Source organism: Passer domesticus, chromosome 6, assembly GCF_036417665.1.
Source record: "Passer domesticus isolate bPasDom1 chromosome 6, bPasDom1.hap1, whole genome shotgun sequence".
NCBI lineage: Eukaryota > Metazoa > Chordata > Aves > Passeriformes > Passeridae > Passer > Passer domesticus.
Window position 1 is genome coordinate 34,626,166 of NC_087479.1, and position 15,514 is coordinate 34,641,679.

At 41.3% G+C, this 15,514-nt stretch overlaps 1 protein-coding gene across 3 annotated transcripts in view; it reads right to left on the reverse strand.

Annotated features, from left to right (window-relative positions):
• Positions 1-15,220, reverse strand: part of LOC135303093 (deubiquitinase DESI2-like) — a 74,104-nt gene extending 58,884 nt beyond the window's left edge. The window contains exons 1-2 of one of the 3 annotated variants that reach the window (XM_064424385.1): positions 15,063-15,202; positions 12,616-12,676 (exon numbers count right to left, since the gene is read on the reverse strand). In XM_064424385.1, the coding sequence (XP_064280455.1) occupies positions 12,616-12,676; positions 15,063-15,067 (66 nt within the window). In that variant the 5' untranslated portion in view covers positions 15,068-15,202. Of the gene's footprint in view, positions 1-12,615; positions 12,677-15,062 lie in introns of all 3 variants that reach the window. The other 2 variants (XM_064424384.1, XM_064424386.1) reach the window with 2 other exon arrangements.
• Positions 15,221-15,514: the final 294 nt, after the last annotated feature.

The following is a 15,514-nucleotide window of genomic DNA, read 5'->3' on the forward strand; positions in this document are numbered from 1 at the left end:
AGAGAAAAGATACATCATTAACCCCACATCACAGAAGTATGTGGAAGCAAAGTGATCAGACTTCAGCCAAACAGCATAATCTGCTGTATAGTCAGGACCAAAGAGAACTCAAGGGAGGTGCAATGCCACTCTTGTAAAGAAGACAGGAACACATGTCATAAGATGCAATCCAAAAACCCACAATCTGCTCAACCCTGAATGTGTCTAAGCTGCCTCCCTCTTGGACCAGGACAATATTTGTTCTGCTGCTGAGCCTGCCCTGAGCTACCCCAGCTGAGGCACTGTGCTTCTTCACTCCTGCTGAGTGACACAGGCCCAGGAATCAGCATGGTGGCGTGTGATACCCCCAGATCACTCAATCTGCCTGGTGTGCTCTGATACATCCTACTGTGCTGGTTCTGTGCTGAACACAGAATCTTGTAAAAGAGGCCATGCTCCTTCAAAAACACCCTGTTGGGGCCACTGAATCCCCTTTGTATAATCACCTGTTACTTAGATTAGAGGGAACTGGAAGCCCGGTCTTACATTCTCACAACACCTTACGTCCTTCTTGCTCACCACACAGCAAAGGATTCAAGAGGCCTGGGCTTTGTTCCCAAAGAGTTTTATGCATTTAACACTGGGTGAAGACAACTCACAGAAAAGGAGACAGAAGCTCCAGCATTTGTTCCTACTAAGCTACTAAGTGACACTGTTCCAGCACTCTCAAGCTGTCTATGGATTAGTGTCCAGGGTCTCTTTCTCAGTCATATTCTGCAGAAAAGTGATCAAAGCTAGTGGTATAGGATATTAAAGAGATGCATATACTCATCACAGTATCATTCACAGAATTTAGGTATTCCTTTTTCTATATCTAAACCTCTCTTTGCAGTCCTTTCATAGAACCTGGACTTTTTTAAAGAAAATAAAGAAACAAAAAGTATTGAAAGGTATTTCAAAATTGGTCCCAATTTTTAGCTTTCCTATTACTTTTCTAAATTGTTATGTTCAAAGTAGGGTAAAATGCAACTTGCAAGAGCTAGTCTTTACAGCTTGTTAGTGGTTAGTACTTACAGGTGCTCCACTGTCTTCTTTGATTGCATGAATTCCCTTAAAAATCACTGTGGTTGGTTGCTGGGGTTTTTTCACAATTCTGCAATGTAATTCCCTTTCCTTATTTTGCTTGCTGCTCATGTTGGATGATTAGCCAGCACATGGAGTGCTGCGATTCTCTGGGGCTATTATGGCATTCCAACAATATAAGGAACCTTTTAGCTTACAGAATAAAACAAACACCTCAGCTGACAGCAAGTGCACCCACAAGTGCCTTTTGATAGTTTCAATATGACTATTAACACCATACTACTATGACCAGCTTTAGCTGGTTGATTTTTTTACCAGTTTTAACCCCTCACTTAAAAATCCCTGTTATTTTTAAAGAGTGAGCTGTCAATTTACGCCTAAGCAAAAATGGCAACTCTCTAACTCCCCAGGAGTACCTCATCTCCTGTTTGGTTAGATACAGAGACTGGGCAGTTCATTCCCTCAGAAAAGCAAGGTATGGCTTTAGTGTTAGACCTTTAAGTTGATTCATTTGCTCTCTGAATCTGGATAGCTTTTTACAGCTTTACAAGGCTTAGTGATGGGTTTTGTTTAACCCAATAAATTCTGTAAGATGTGCCCAGAGCACTCTAACAGGTCCCTTCATGAAATCCACATGAGCAAACAGGCTGTGCCTAACCATTAGACGTGTGCACTTCTCAAATGACTCAGTCAAGCCAAAACCCACTGCAGTGCCTTCTCAAACAAAACTCATGTACAAAAGCATCATTAAACAGTGAGGAAAGTCTGCTGATAAAGAAGAAAATCTAGCAGGATTTGGAGTATGAAACTCAGTAGATATTTTTCCTCTTATTACTCCCACCCTCAAATTATCATATAAGCCTTCTGTGGTACACATTCTAGGTACCAGTGGTTTTGAGCACTGTTAAAATATAAGCTGAAATCCATACCGAAAAAAACCAGTAATGATGTCCCATCCCATCCCACCCCACCCACACTCGTTGAGCTCAGTCCATGACCTTACTTGGCAATGGCAAATGAGCCCACTGCACAAAGGCAGCCTGTGGCAGTGCATGTTTTCCATTTTCTGCCTATTCTTGTTGGCATCATGAGAGTGGCCCTATGCTCAGGCATCATTTCCAGATTTTCACAAAGGACCTATCTGTTAATCCCTCACAAGTCTAAATGAAGGGAGATTCTGTTTAACTGTGCCGAAGCAAAAGGCTGTGTTTGTTTCTACAGAGCTACTGAAATCCAAAGCTTCAGATTAAATACATTTGTTATTTAGGAAGACAGAAGCTATCACAGATGTCATGGGTATGTATTGGTCAGAAACCAATTATTTTAATAGATCTTCCCCATTTTACATTTATCAGCAATCCTGTAACACAAGTCAGATTATCATCTGAACAGCAAAAAAATGTCAACCCAGCCACCCAAAAGGTGAGGAGAAACAATTCTGTTTTGCAACAGTGATGAGGAAGGTTCAACTGGAGGTAAGGCAGAGAGGCCGGGAGAAGTACAAAGGCCTCTTGCAAAGTTGGTGGAGGATGTGTTTCTTACCCCTCACTAACCTAACTCATCCTGCCAGATTTTGGGATGCTGTTCCTACCCTGCATCCCTGCTAATGTCTCGTCTCTTCCTGCAGTTCCAGGACCATGGTTTTCCATGAAACATGGCCAAACAGCTATGCTGCAGTAGCCACTCTCCAAACCCAAGCACACCAACTTCCTTCCACCCAGTAAAGAATCGGGGAAGGAAGAATGGGAAAGAAACAGCCCTGGCTCCTGATGACATGCATGGACAGGGTAGGCATCAGAGTCTTGGTTCCCCTTTCCCAGGGCAATTTTGCTCCCAGCAATCTGCCCTGTGACCCACCCAAGGACAGATGCCAAATCTACATGATTTCTGCAGGTGGCAGAGATGAGAATATCACCATTCCAGCAAAACTACATTTGCTGACTTCACTACCTTGCATATTTCTAACTCATGAATGCTTTGAAATGCCACAAAGCACTACTGGTATGTCACTAACCACTCTAGCTTCACCACAGAAATGGCAACTCCTGACAGGACTACTATCAATAGTCTCTGAATCATTTTGAGATGAATCAGACTGTTCAAACATTTAATAGTCATGCACCAGCTTTCTGCTTCCTTACAAATTATGAGTAATACTTGCATTGAACAAGGAACTAACATTTTTAAGAAAAATAATCTCTTATTCTCCCTGTTTTTTTCTGCCACTGGCTGATACCAGGGCAATAATTTTCAGACTGCTGAATAAAATCTTTTCATGAGAAGTTATCTTTAAATGACGTGGGGGAAAGATCATTTCATGAATGTTTTTCCTAGTAGTTTTCATCTTCCTAAATATTCCTGCCATATTACCTTCTGCCCAGAGGATGAGGAGGCTAGGTGGCACTGCAGACTAATGGACTAGCTTATTATTATTGGAATTAATTGAGTTTGGTGATCTTCTCAACAAGCGCCATAGCTAACACAGATTTCGTCAGTCCTCAGTCACAGAAGAAATCGAAGGCAATGGGCCTCAGCACATAATTTTTTAAGGCCAGCTCTGGAATGAACAGCCAATAGGAGAGAACACACTGCTCACTCTCATAACTTTGCTTGATGTAACGGAATAAGGATATAAAAATACTGCTTCAGTCAACATTGCTTCAGACATATATCAGAGTTTGCCTGTTGTGCAAGTTCTTCATATAAGGATCACAAACACTAAAGAACACACACTTCCACAGCCATAACCTAACAAAGAGAGTGATATTTGCTTCTTTCTGGTTAAAAAATACCTTAATAAAAAATTAAATAAAGTTAAAAATAAAATAACGGAGCATTTTTCTTCCTACGCTGCCTAGGCAGTATGTCAGTATCAGAGGACTATCTATGCTCCTATTAAGAAAAAATTATTTTATCAGTAAAGATGTTATGCACATATCATCCTGCTGGCTCAAAAAATATATATACAAGAGTCTCTTTCCACCAACAAAGCAAAAACCCCAAAGCAGGCTTGCTCCTCCCTGTGCTTTACCCATACACATGCATCCTCAGTTCTCTGCATTTTCAGACTTCCCCAGACCAAACACTTTAGCCTTGTTCAAGCCCCTTCCTAGAATCTACTGCCTGTTGATTCCACCCCCTGACTCTGGTTATTTTATTCCACAAAGATATTTATCTTTCTGCATCTTGAAAAAACAAAAAGCGTCTTGCCTTGCCCTTACTGGCATCTTAGCACAGCAATAATCACATTCACCTTCTATAGCAACAATAATTCTCGTGTATAAAATAACAGCAAGGAAAAATCTGCAGCTCTGAATAAGGGTGAAGATCTTAGTTTAAAGGACAGGTGTTTCCAGAATAGAAGCTCCTACATGATTATTGCTTAGAAAATGACTCCTTACTGAAAAGCCCAAAACAGTCTTAGCAGTATTCTAACAGAGGTAAGTACAAGCCACAGCACTGGATGACAATAATAGCTAGAGACAGAAAAAAAAAAATCTTCCAGCTTCTCAGATATGACACATCTACTCCTATAGTGTAACTTTTCTTTCCTGCTTTGTGACTAATATTTTGGTTGTCACATGTTAAATCGAACGTTATAACATGCTGTAAAATCACATGAGGATTGTATCTTTCAGTCTCCAGTAAACCTTGTCTAAAGAACCTGGGAATTTAAATTATGCCATCTACTCCAACAGGATAATGCTGTGATCCTCAAAGCACATCACACCTGCTACCTTGATTTCATATGCACTGTTGTTGCAGTTACACCTGAATATTTAGTAAAAACTTAACATCATTGCACTTAAAGAGATAAAATGCTTGTCCTTAAGCTCAAGTTCCAAAGACACCAGTGATAGCCAAACTGCACTCATATCCTTCATATGTCTTACTGGAGCAGAAGGGTATTAACCACTTCCTCAGCTCTCTCCCTTTCTCCTGTCAGAGGGCTGTGAATTCCCAGACCAGCACATCTCTTTCTTTCTAACTCCTAATGTCACCCAGCAGAGGTGGGGAATGGCAGAAGGAATAAGAAGTGTGCATGAAGAAACAGCCTCTACATATCACCCCTACCCCTGAACCAGCAGCATTGTCCTTTTCTTACCAACAGGATGAGAAAATAACTTGTGTTTTCTAGTCTTATCTAATTTCCTCTCAGTTTCCTCTTTCCACAGAAGACATCTTTGAGTCCAAGAGGAAATACTGGCCAAAGAGCTCATGCTGATACAATGATTTCAACATCTCTGCAAGGCTAGAGGGCAGCCCCTCTGCTTCTGTAACCCTGAAGCAGCCAGAAGAGGGAGATGATGTACAGAGAAGCTGATTGGAAAAAAGGCAGAGGCAGCAGCTGAAAACTGACCCTTGTTGAATGCATCCACACCAGGCTCAGCTTCTTATCTGTTCCCAGTCTCTGTTTTGATTTGCACTATGAACTCTGCTTAGTCCTTACTATCTATTATTTGATGAAGAAAAGGGAACTAACCGGGCTGCTAGCAGAATTTTTTTTTTATTTTTAGAAGTGATAAAAAAATTGGTGGGAAAATAAATCAACTGGGTTGTAAATCAATTGAGTTGAATGGGAAGTCCTTGTTGATCTAGAAACCAAATATGTCAAAGTAGCCATGGAAATAGCAACTGCTTCTGGTACTCTTCAAGAGCTACAAAGCTCAGTTACAGCACTGCAGCAGCACCACCTGTGTTCTTTGAGAAACAGACCCAAATGGTGTGTCCTGTACATTTTCTGCTCACCATTAATAAGAAAGATGAAAATGGCTGGCAGGAAGCAGCAGCCCAGCACAAACCCTTTTTTTGGCTTAGATGTGCCAAAGAGATAAAATGGAGCAAATGAGAATTACATCACATTGGCACTACCATCAGAGCACCCTGGCTGGCAGACACATCAGCCTGCTATGTCTGGGACACAATTCTAAGTGGGAACCAACTGAGACCACAATTAATCTATTTATACCAAAGGGAAACTTTACTGAGTGAAAAAGAAGAGATAGTTCTCCCAGTGCCAAAGCAGCAGAACTAAGCCATGCAAGGTTCTGCTGTAACACAAGGGCATGCTTCTGACATAGAACTATGGAGCGACTAAGCCAAGGATATGGCCTTAACAAAAGTAAAACAAAAGAAAAGGAAAACAATCTTTAAAGACACCATATGAAGATATGCTGAAATGAGCGGGTAGAGGGTAATGAAGGAGAAATATGTGATTAAGATTCATCAGGCCTCCCCCATCCTGCCCTGAAATTACCATCTGAAATGCTCTGGAGGCCCCTCTGGGATGGCAGAGACTGTACCAATTTCAGAAAACAAGGATTCAAAGATTATAGGCCAAAAACATCACCAGAGAATGAGGGAGAGGGCAGTCAGACAATGAATGGGTTTAATACAACATAGAGACTGAAACTAACTGAAGGGTAAAGCTACAGGTACAGGTTTTGATTATTCTCAAAGGAACATGGATTATTAGAGCAGAAAAGGAAAGTCTAGTGAAACTAAAAATATTGGAAAGGACATTTTTCCACAAAGGTGCTCAGGCTTTCATGAGCTATATATGCAAATAGGTGTATATCCACATCTACATATAGAACCACATACATATAACCAACTTTTTACTAGAGTTCAGTGCACTGTTATTCTCTGTATAACACTTTGCTAGAATTCTTTTGCTCACTGCCCTGAGTCTCTCCCTGGAAAACGGAGAAGAAGGGAATTTGCTTCTTTTGGTAAATCCCACTGAGACTGTATGGAAAAAGGTTGCCCTGAAAAGGAGAACAAACAAACAAGCAAAAGATCCCAAACAACTAGCCTTTTGGATGAAAAACACAGTTTTTACTAAAAACACATAGAACAACTCTTATCAACACAAAGAAAGGAGCTCCTTGCAAAATGGAATTCCAGCAGGAGATCAACCTTTCTCCTTCCCCAGCTTAAAAGCATCAAGGTCTCAATTAATCCTTAGAAATTCAAGCAGTGCTACTCCCCCTTTAGCTACCAAATCACACACATCCACATCACTCTCTCAGAGGGACATGATGCTAATAATGCAGGGGTGTTGGCTGTGTTTTATATTCTGGGCACACTCCAGAGGGGCTCTTGAAATCTTGCTATGCTGATGGAATTCAGCTTGGCCACATTTGCAATGGTTACCAAGATCCCAAATGGAATCAGATACAGGTCAGTGTTTTCCATTATACTGAAGTACATTGCTTTTGAAATCTGTGTTAATCATATCCCTTGTACCTGGTATGGGAAAAGAAATTCAGATGCTAGATTCTAAAAACTGTTGGTTTGAATGAAATTTCTTAAAATCTGCTTAGTGACATCTCCTGTCCCTGCCACTCAGTTAAACTTATCCAACCCAGAAATGCATCCTGACCCCAGCAGCTGAGGAACAGTAAACAATATCCTCTGCTGCAGCTTGGCTGTGTTACTGCCAAGATACTCCTGTATCAACTGAGAACACCTGAACTATCCATTTGTGAAACCTACTGCTAGCAGAAAGGAAACTCTCATGTGTGAGTTCTTTCAGATATCCATAGGGTGTGTAACAGCAAAGAAGTAACCCTACTTTCCATTCCAACAGCATTTTCATCAGGGCTACATCCCCATCTCCCTTGTATGTACTTTACTCCACCACTCATCACTGGTGAAAGAGGAGCCTGCCTTCCTGGAACTACAATGCAAGAGGGAATCAATCATTTCTGTAGGAACTGAAGAATCACAACAGAACGTAATCTGAAGAGCTCCCTGTAAACTGCCCTGTGTTGCCTCATCACAGCTCTAGAATCTGTGAAGGAGACAGCATCCAGAAGGAAGCAAGTAGGAAATAGTTAAAAGCAGAAAGCATAAATATTTCAAAAACCACCATCCAGCAGAGTCTCTGAGTTTACAGAGATTGGTTAAGGACCACAACAGCACAGAAATTGCAGCGAGTGGGTGTAAGTAGAAAGGTAGGCAAGAGATGAGGATTTATGAGAAAGAGACACAGAGCTATGGGAATCAAGGTGCTATCAGAGGTATGTTTCACATGTACACAATGGCATCTCCAACCACTAGGGATTGCTAGGGACAATATTTGTACAGGTGCTTGCCACACCTGGCAGCTCTACTTTTCCTTGATGTGTGTTCTACTGGAACAGTTACAGAGTCAAAATTCTTTGGTAATCTCATCTTTAGATTTACTCAACAAGGGCCATACCCTATCCAGAGTCTGACTCACTTAGGTCAATCTATAAGGAAATTAATACCTCTGCTCTCATTCATACCAACCTCATCCTTCCAGCATGCTGGCCCAAACCATACTTTGTTCCTTCCTGCAGAGTTATGATGGTCCTTGTGCCTGGAGACTCCCAGTCTCACTGAGTTACACTAGTTTCTAAGGTGAAGGGAGAACATGCATAGGCTCAGCAGGAAACATTCTGGTTTGGGTTTCTGGTGGATACAACGTATTTCCTGGAGGATGCTCCACTATCAGTGCTGCAAGCATGATGCTGTTTCCAATGATCTTCCACTTCCCTTTTGACCAGCTCACATTCACACAGACACTGCCTGGGAAGCACAGCACCCACTCATGAGCAAAGTCTGTAGACTGCAGCTGTTTCTGCTCAAAGTGGGGGAGGACACACTTCACTCTGCTCTCAAAAGTCAGCACCAAGGTTGTTAGATTTATCCCCAGAATAAGCTCTCTGCACTAACAGAAATGAGAGGTTAAAAGAGACCAGATGAAAACTCTACAGGGAACCATTTCAGAGCCAGGTCTTCTAGGAAAGCTTTTGCCTCTCAGAGAATCCCTGGAAGATCAGGAGAAATAAGCTTAGCATCAGATGTCCTTTGCTCAGCCTGAATGTCAGAAGTCTTCTGTTTGCTGGAAAAAGGCCAGGCCAGAGCTCTGAGCACTGGCAGGAGAAACCTGCTCTCACTCAGGAAGACAAAGTCAGCAAGAGGAGAGGACATGGCCACAAACATTTTTCCTTACAGCAACTCAGTTCTAACCCAGCACATGTTGCACCTCCAAACTGCAGAGGTGACAGACATGTTCTGCTTACTAGAAGAGTGCCAAAGAGAAAGGATTCACTGATCACACCTTCTCTTCCTTCTCCATTATCAAAGAAAACACTGTTTACCTAAATGAGGAGGAGGCATTCAGCCACGGGATGGGTGCTCAAAGAATGGATACACCTGTCGCCCTGATTTTTTAAGATTTTCTACACCTTCTGATGTTTGCATTCTTGTAGCAAACTTTCTCACACACTTTCTGTAAACAACTTATTGTTTTGCATTCTTTTATGGAAGAGGAGAAATTTGATGGACTGTTGGTTTATCCAGTGTCATTGGAGAGGTGGCACTTTCACCCTCCAATCCACTGTCACCTTTGGAAATCTATAAATGTTGGAGTCAGAAAATAAACTTCCCTTTTCCCCTTGAGAACATGTTGACGCAGCAGCACGTCTGCGTCGTGTTGTTTCATGTCCTATAGCGACATACACCCAATTGAGCACTGCAGAGTATGGATAAAACAGAAGCCTGCTTCCTGAATAAGCCATACCTGCCAAACAAACTATCTATCTTTTTCTAACACATGGTGCCTTTGACATTTGCCTTCAGTTGTGATGAGACTTATAATTCAGAAGTGCCATAACCATATATATAATTCATCAGCTGTGTCACAGGACTCAAAAATCAAAACCATCATCTGTCTTAAAGATGCTTATTAACATGTTATTCAATGTGCCAAATTAATTTTTCTTTGTGTAGTTAAAGGATTCATTTTTCAGGCTTTTTGGGGTTTTTTTGAAAGCATTTTGCCTTAAAATTAATTACACTTTAAAAGGGATTCCCTGTTCAGAATTTATGTTAGTTGCTTTGCATTTAAAAAACAATGCCCTTCTACCAATATATTGAAACTATGGACAGAAGCCTCACTGAACTCGGAAGCAAAATCAGATCCAAAAGACACAGGGAGAACAGATTTCAGTGCTAGGAAACAAGAGCAATTCACAGGTTTGGGAATCATGGCATGGGGGAAAGAGGAAGGGTCCTAACCATGCCTGGAGAACAAGACAAGGTGTAGGGAAAGAAGGAATGTTAATGTGCCAGTGGAACCTGCATAATGAGGTGCAGCCCAATTCTGCAAAGTGCTCACAGTGAGGAAAACTTGTGGTGCCAAGCCTCTGTTCGCTAAAGCCTAAATGCTCCTATAATGCTTTTAAAAAGGAATTGCCAGTGATTCCTTCCACAAAAAAAAAAAAAAAAAAAAAGGATAACCCTGCTGCTGGGCCTCCTTACAGTTTTCAATATATGCCCACAGGTTGATGCCCACTTATCCTATCTGAACTCACCATGCTCTTTATAGACAGCAGCAGAGTCTGGATGCGAGCATGATTCCAGGGGGCAGGACAGAATAGGCCCTGGGCAGCAGCCCCTGTGTCACACAGCCAGGACTGCATCACTGTGCACATGCTGCTCCATAGAGGAGATCCCTGCCACTGCCTCTACTGATGCCCACACTGCAAACATGCTTCCCAGGAGGCTTTCATTCATGGGCTCTATGCAAGCAGCACTACCACACTTTCTAGGGGAGTTTGTAGAGACTGAAACTCCTTTTCATTCCCGACAAGCTGGGTCACAGCTTGCCCTGAGCACCACAGTTAATTCAGTACTTTTTCACTGCCACATGGTTTCATGCAGCCCGATGCCCCGGCCCCGATTCCTCCACCCTTCCAACCCCAGAGTGCTGTAATGGCTCCAATTCCTTCTGCTCTGCTTCTAGATGGCTGGGAGTAGAAGCTAGCAGGGGCCTAAGTAAGGGTTTTAGCATCTCAGTGCAAGAGGCAGCAGCTGCAGTATTCTGAGATGTCCCAACCCTAAAAGTAATAGTGACTCCAGAAGAGCTGTTCTATTGACACTTGTCACCATACAGCTCGACACATGCTGAGCTGGCCATATCCACTGCTGCTTACAGCAGTTCTATTCATAGCTGCAACCTGGAAGGTATTTTAGGATTAAAGCCAAAGTCTGCCACCAGACACGGACACACATTCTCATACCTTACACGTCTAAATGCTGACTTTTGAATAGCTCTCAGACAAATGGATTTTATAGGTAGTTCATATCTAACTCAGGCATGCAGAAGTCTGGATATTTAAGGTGTACTTTTGCAGGGGATGCTTAGAAACAAAGCTGAGGGCATGAAAATGGAGGTGAAGTAGTTGTCAGCCAGACGTGACAGCCTTCAAATACTATCACTCCTGGTTTAACTTCCATTAAAAACAGCAGGATAAAATGGCTCTCACAACAGTGGTGCTGTGAGAAGGAACTACCAGTGCAGGTACCTCCAAAAAGACACCAGTAGTCTGAAGAGGAACTCAGATTATCAAATTTGTGTAGCTCTACTCCACTTAATTAAAACACTTCTAGTAATTAGGGAACCCCACCGGCTTTCCCTCCTGTCTACCTCTAGATCCTTCTCTTCCTGGAAATTCAAATTTGAACTGCCCTGAAGCATGGAGAATGTTTAAACTCTGGATTAATTTCAAGTTAATAAGCAGATGATGGCAGGCAATGGAGTTTGGATTGGCACTTCAATCAAAGTTAAGAGAGTAAGACTGAGATTGGAAATATGCATTTACCTCCATTCACAGACAACAATGGACATTCAGCCTTTCAATCACATCAAGACAATCTGCCACATTGAACCTGGTAATTCTGCAAAATTCAGATGTGTGGTCAAATAAAGGTAAGTTACCAAACATTGTCATTTTATTGGCAAATTGATTGTAAAATTACCTTCTTTATATCCTGTAACTGGGAAGAGTCTGAGCTAAGGAAACTTTCAGCAGACAAAAGAAAGAAAATAATTCAAACACAATAGAAATATGTCAGAAAAACTGTCTGCAGAGTAAGGGTCCAACAAAAGACACTAGCAGCAGCTGGGACTAAATACAAGTAATATTGGAAATCAAACCCTGGAACACCAGTATTAATTCCATAGCTGTCAAACCTACTTCCCCCCACACACACTTCCTCTCATTTGTGGAAAACCTGCAAGGCTAAAAGAAGGGCATTGCATTAAAGCCAGATTAAGAGAGGCAACGACAATGTCCCTCTTTTTTTCCTTCTTGAAGTAGTCCCGAATCAATAAGTAAGCAACCAGGTCAGAGTTTTGCAGCCCAAACCATGTTTTATCATTTTGTTCTGAAAAACAAATAAGGAAAGCCATTTTAAACCTTAAACTATGTTTTCTGCATTTGCATGCATCACATTGTTCAGCTTTGGTAGACAGTTGAGCATGAGCAGTATCTCACCTCATTAAATCCAGCTACCCTGCAAGCACAAAATGCACTCTATGCCACTGTTAGCAATGTTAGTGCAGTTCTACCACTGTGCTGTAGAATTCAGGAGGGATTCCAGCCTATGTTTCTGCCCATTAGGAAGACTGCCAGCTGCTTATTTGCCTCCCACCTTCCTGTTGCCATAACAGTTGATGCTTGAAAGAGGGAAAGATAAAGCCAAGGAAAGGAAAGGGCATTTTGTAGATAAAAGAACCTTATCTGCCAATATCCTCAAGTGATCTTCAGTTCTGAACAAGATACAAGAGTGTAACAACCTGTAAATGGAAAGCAGCTGTTAGAACACCACTAATTACACGGTTCTCCACAGAAATAAGATAACTACCTCTAATGATCACAAGTATTCCTCCCTCAACACTACAGGGTCACTATAGCTTCATTAAATTGTCCCAGAAAGCAATTCACTACCTGTTGGGAGATCTTCCACTTGCTTCACTGCAATATTAATAGATCATCCCTTCCTGAGTCTCTCTCAGTGCTATCATCTGTAGAGGACTGGCTCCAACCACTATATAGCTTCAAAGTTTGTGGGAGGCACAACCCAGTCTGTGACTCTTCAATGAGCTGAGAACTGACAGCTTCCCAGAGGAGTCCCTTAAAGAGAAACTCCTTCCACAGACAGTCTTTTGGGTTGGCACTCTTCTGACTTGCAAAGTATCAGCAAAAAGACTAGAAAGTTGATACAGCTTTCCACTGGCATCTCAACCAAAAAATCATACCATCTCTTAAGATCAGCTTCGTTCTGGAGGACAGGAGCATAGAAAACACTGTATTGTTACAAAAAGGCACAGGAAGCAATCTGGAAAAGTGTAAGCAGAAAGTCTTACTTTCATTTCTGGTAAATTTGAACAGTGAAGGAATAGGAAAACTGAAGTTCATGGAGGAGTGAAACAACACGAATCTCTTCCCAGGGCTCACATCAACACCCTGAAACCTACTTCCATATGTGGAAGTTCAGCTGACTTGAAGTTTGATAACAAAGGTAAGAATCCATCATAATCAACATAGTACATATTGAAGCTAGTAGAAAAGCTAGAATTATTTAATATGCTCTCTGAACGACTTCAGCAGTCTGCACTCCAAACATAAACAGACATCACTGCCCAAAGCAAAGGCATTTCTGGGATCACTCAGGCACTCTAGAAAAGGGGCTAAGGCTTACATTGCTTTTGGTAGAGGGCTGCACATACAGAGCTGAAGAGAATGAGAGATAAGTCAGGAGAAATACCACAAGAACCAGGAGAGTAGGAGAAGAAAGAAAAAAATCCCAACAGAAAAAGCAGATATAGCTTGAAGATCTATTCAGGGAGTGTTGGGGTGAGATCTGGGTAACTCCTTAAAAGAGACAAGGAGGAAGCATAAACACTACCTGCTGTACTAGATGAGAAAAGGACTTATTTTTTTTTAATTGAAAGGTTCCTATCCTTCCTAAATTCTATTATCACATTATTTAGTATCAACAACCCAAAGGGATTTGGACTGTGTGCAGCAAAGGGTGAGGCCTAGATTTTGAACTTTTAAGTAAGTAGATACACAGTAAAAACATGCAGCCTTATTAAGAGCAGCAACTCTTACACAGAGCTAGATAACAAGCTTGCTTTACCTAATTTCAAAAGATTCCAATAATAATCCGGGCAAGTTAGACCTTGCTCACTTTCTTAATAAATCAGCTGAATGGCTCCTAGAAAGCAGAATCCCAAGGACATCCTACAGGATTACAGTACAAAGAAAAAGCATCCTCTATTGTAAATCTTTGATTCAATCAATAAAATATTTAGCAGGAAAGAACAAGGGAACAACTCCTATCTTTCAGAGGCATCTAATGAAGCACCTCATGGTGCAGTAATGAATAATTTTTATTTGGGTTGCAAGAAGTAAAATTTGATTATTCTGACTCATGACTGAGGGCAGAAAAAGGGGAATAAATGAATAATTTTCCCTCAATGACAGCAGGTCAACAGCAGGATCCATAAACTTTTAACACTTGTATGTATTTTGGTAAAATTTGTGAACTGGAGGAGAAGACTAGTAACACAATAACAGTATTTTAAGTTATATCATTATGTAGGTTTTATACAGGGATGTAAAACTTTTACCAGACTAACTTAAAATACAATACTGTCTTAGCAGGTTTTCTAGTTAGTGGCTTAATTTCCCTTGTGCTAAGCCTCTATTCTAGTAAAGAGTATCACCTATCTAGTTCAATCACTAGTGATGCCTGTTGAAAATTATTTTCAAATATCCAAGAGGTTTGATAAGGTTTTCTCATTAATTTCCAAAAAATGCAAAAGAGTTTCATACTGTTAATAGCAAAGGTTGCAACCAAGAACCATTTAGGAAGCCAAGTATACTTCTTCCTGCAGCATTACACTGGTAGAAAAGCTAGTGGTCAAATTTCTTTTTAATTTCAGATAAAAATTTACTCCTCCACAGGCAGAAAAGCAAAGTTTCATGCAAAGGGTACTAAGATAGAGTTTGTCTTGTCTTACAAAGACAAGGCAAGACACTCTTGCCCAAAGACATCAAAAGCTCTAGATCTTCATGCCACAGCATATGTCAAAGTTGAGACAGCCACATTACACAGACTATCACCATACAAATTCAGAAAGCTTTAAGCATTTGCCCAAACTGAGTAACACCTACCTCATCAGAAGGCTTCAGGTACCTACTAGTGCAAAGTACCATTATGGCACTTGAGAAGGCTGCAGGCATCTGCTCTTTCTTGTTCTTGAGGCCAGCTTTCTATACCCTTATGGTTCATGCACTGCACCTGTGTGCTCTTTGGTGCTTGGTCAGTGCACCTCAGCACTCCAGGTCTCATTCCCTTCAATGCTGCTCACCTGCTGCTCACAGCTGCAGCCCATTGGGGATGAGGCTCAGCACAGCCCCACTCCCACTTACCACAAACTGTGTGCCTACACTTCATGGTGTTTTTATAGGTTGTGCTACTAATGAGCAAAAGAGCACTTAAATATATATTTCATATTGATGACTCTTACATGACTTCAGTATTCTAAGGCTGCTATTGTAGCAGGATTTGTGGCCAGATACAGTTGCTATGGCTCATAGTCAAATTCCTTTCCACATGAGAGCAG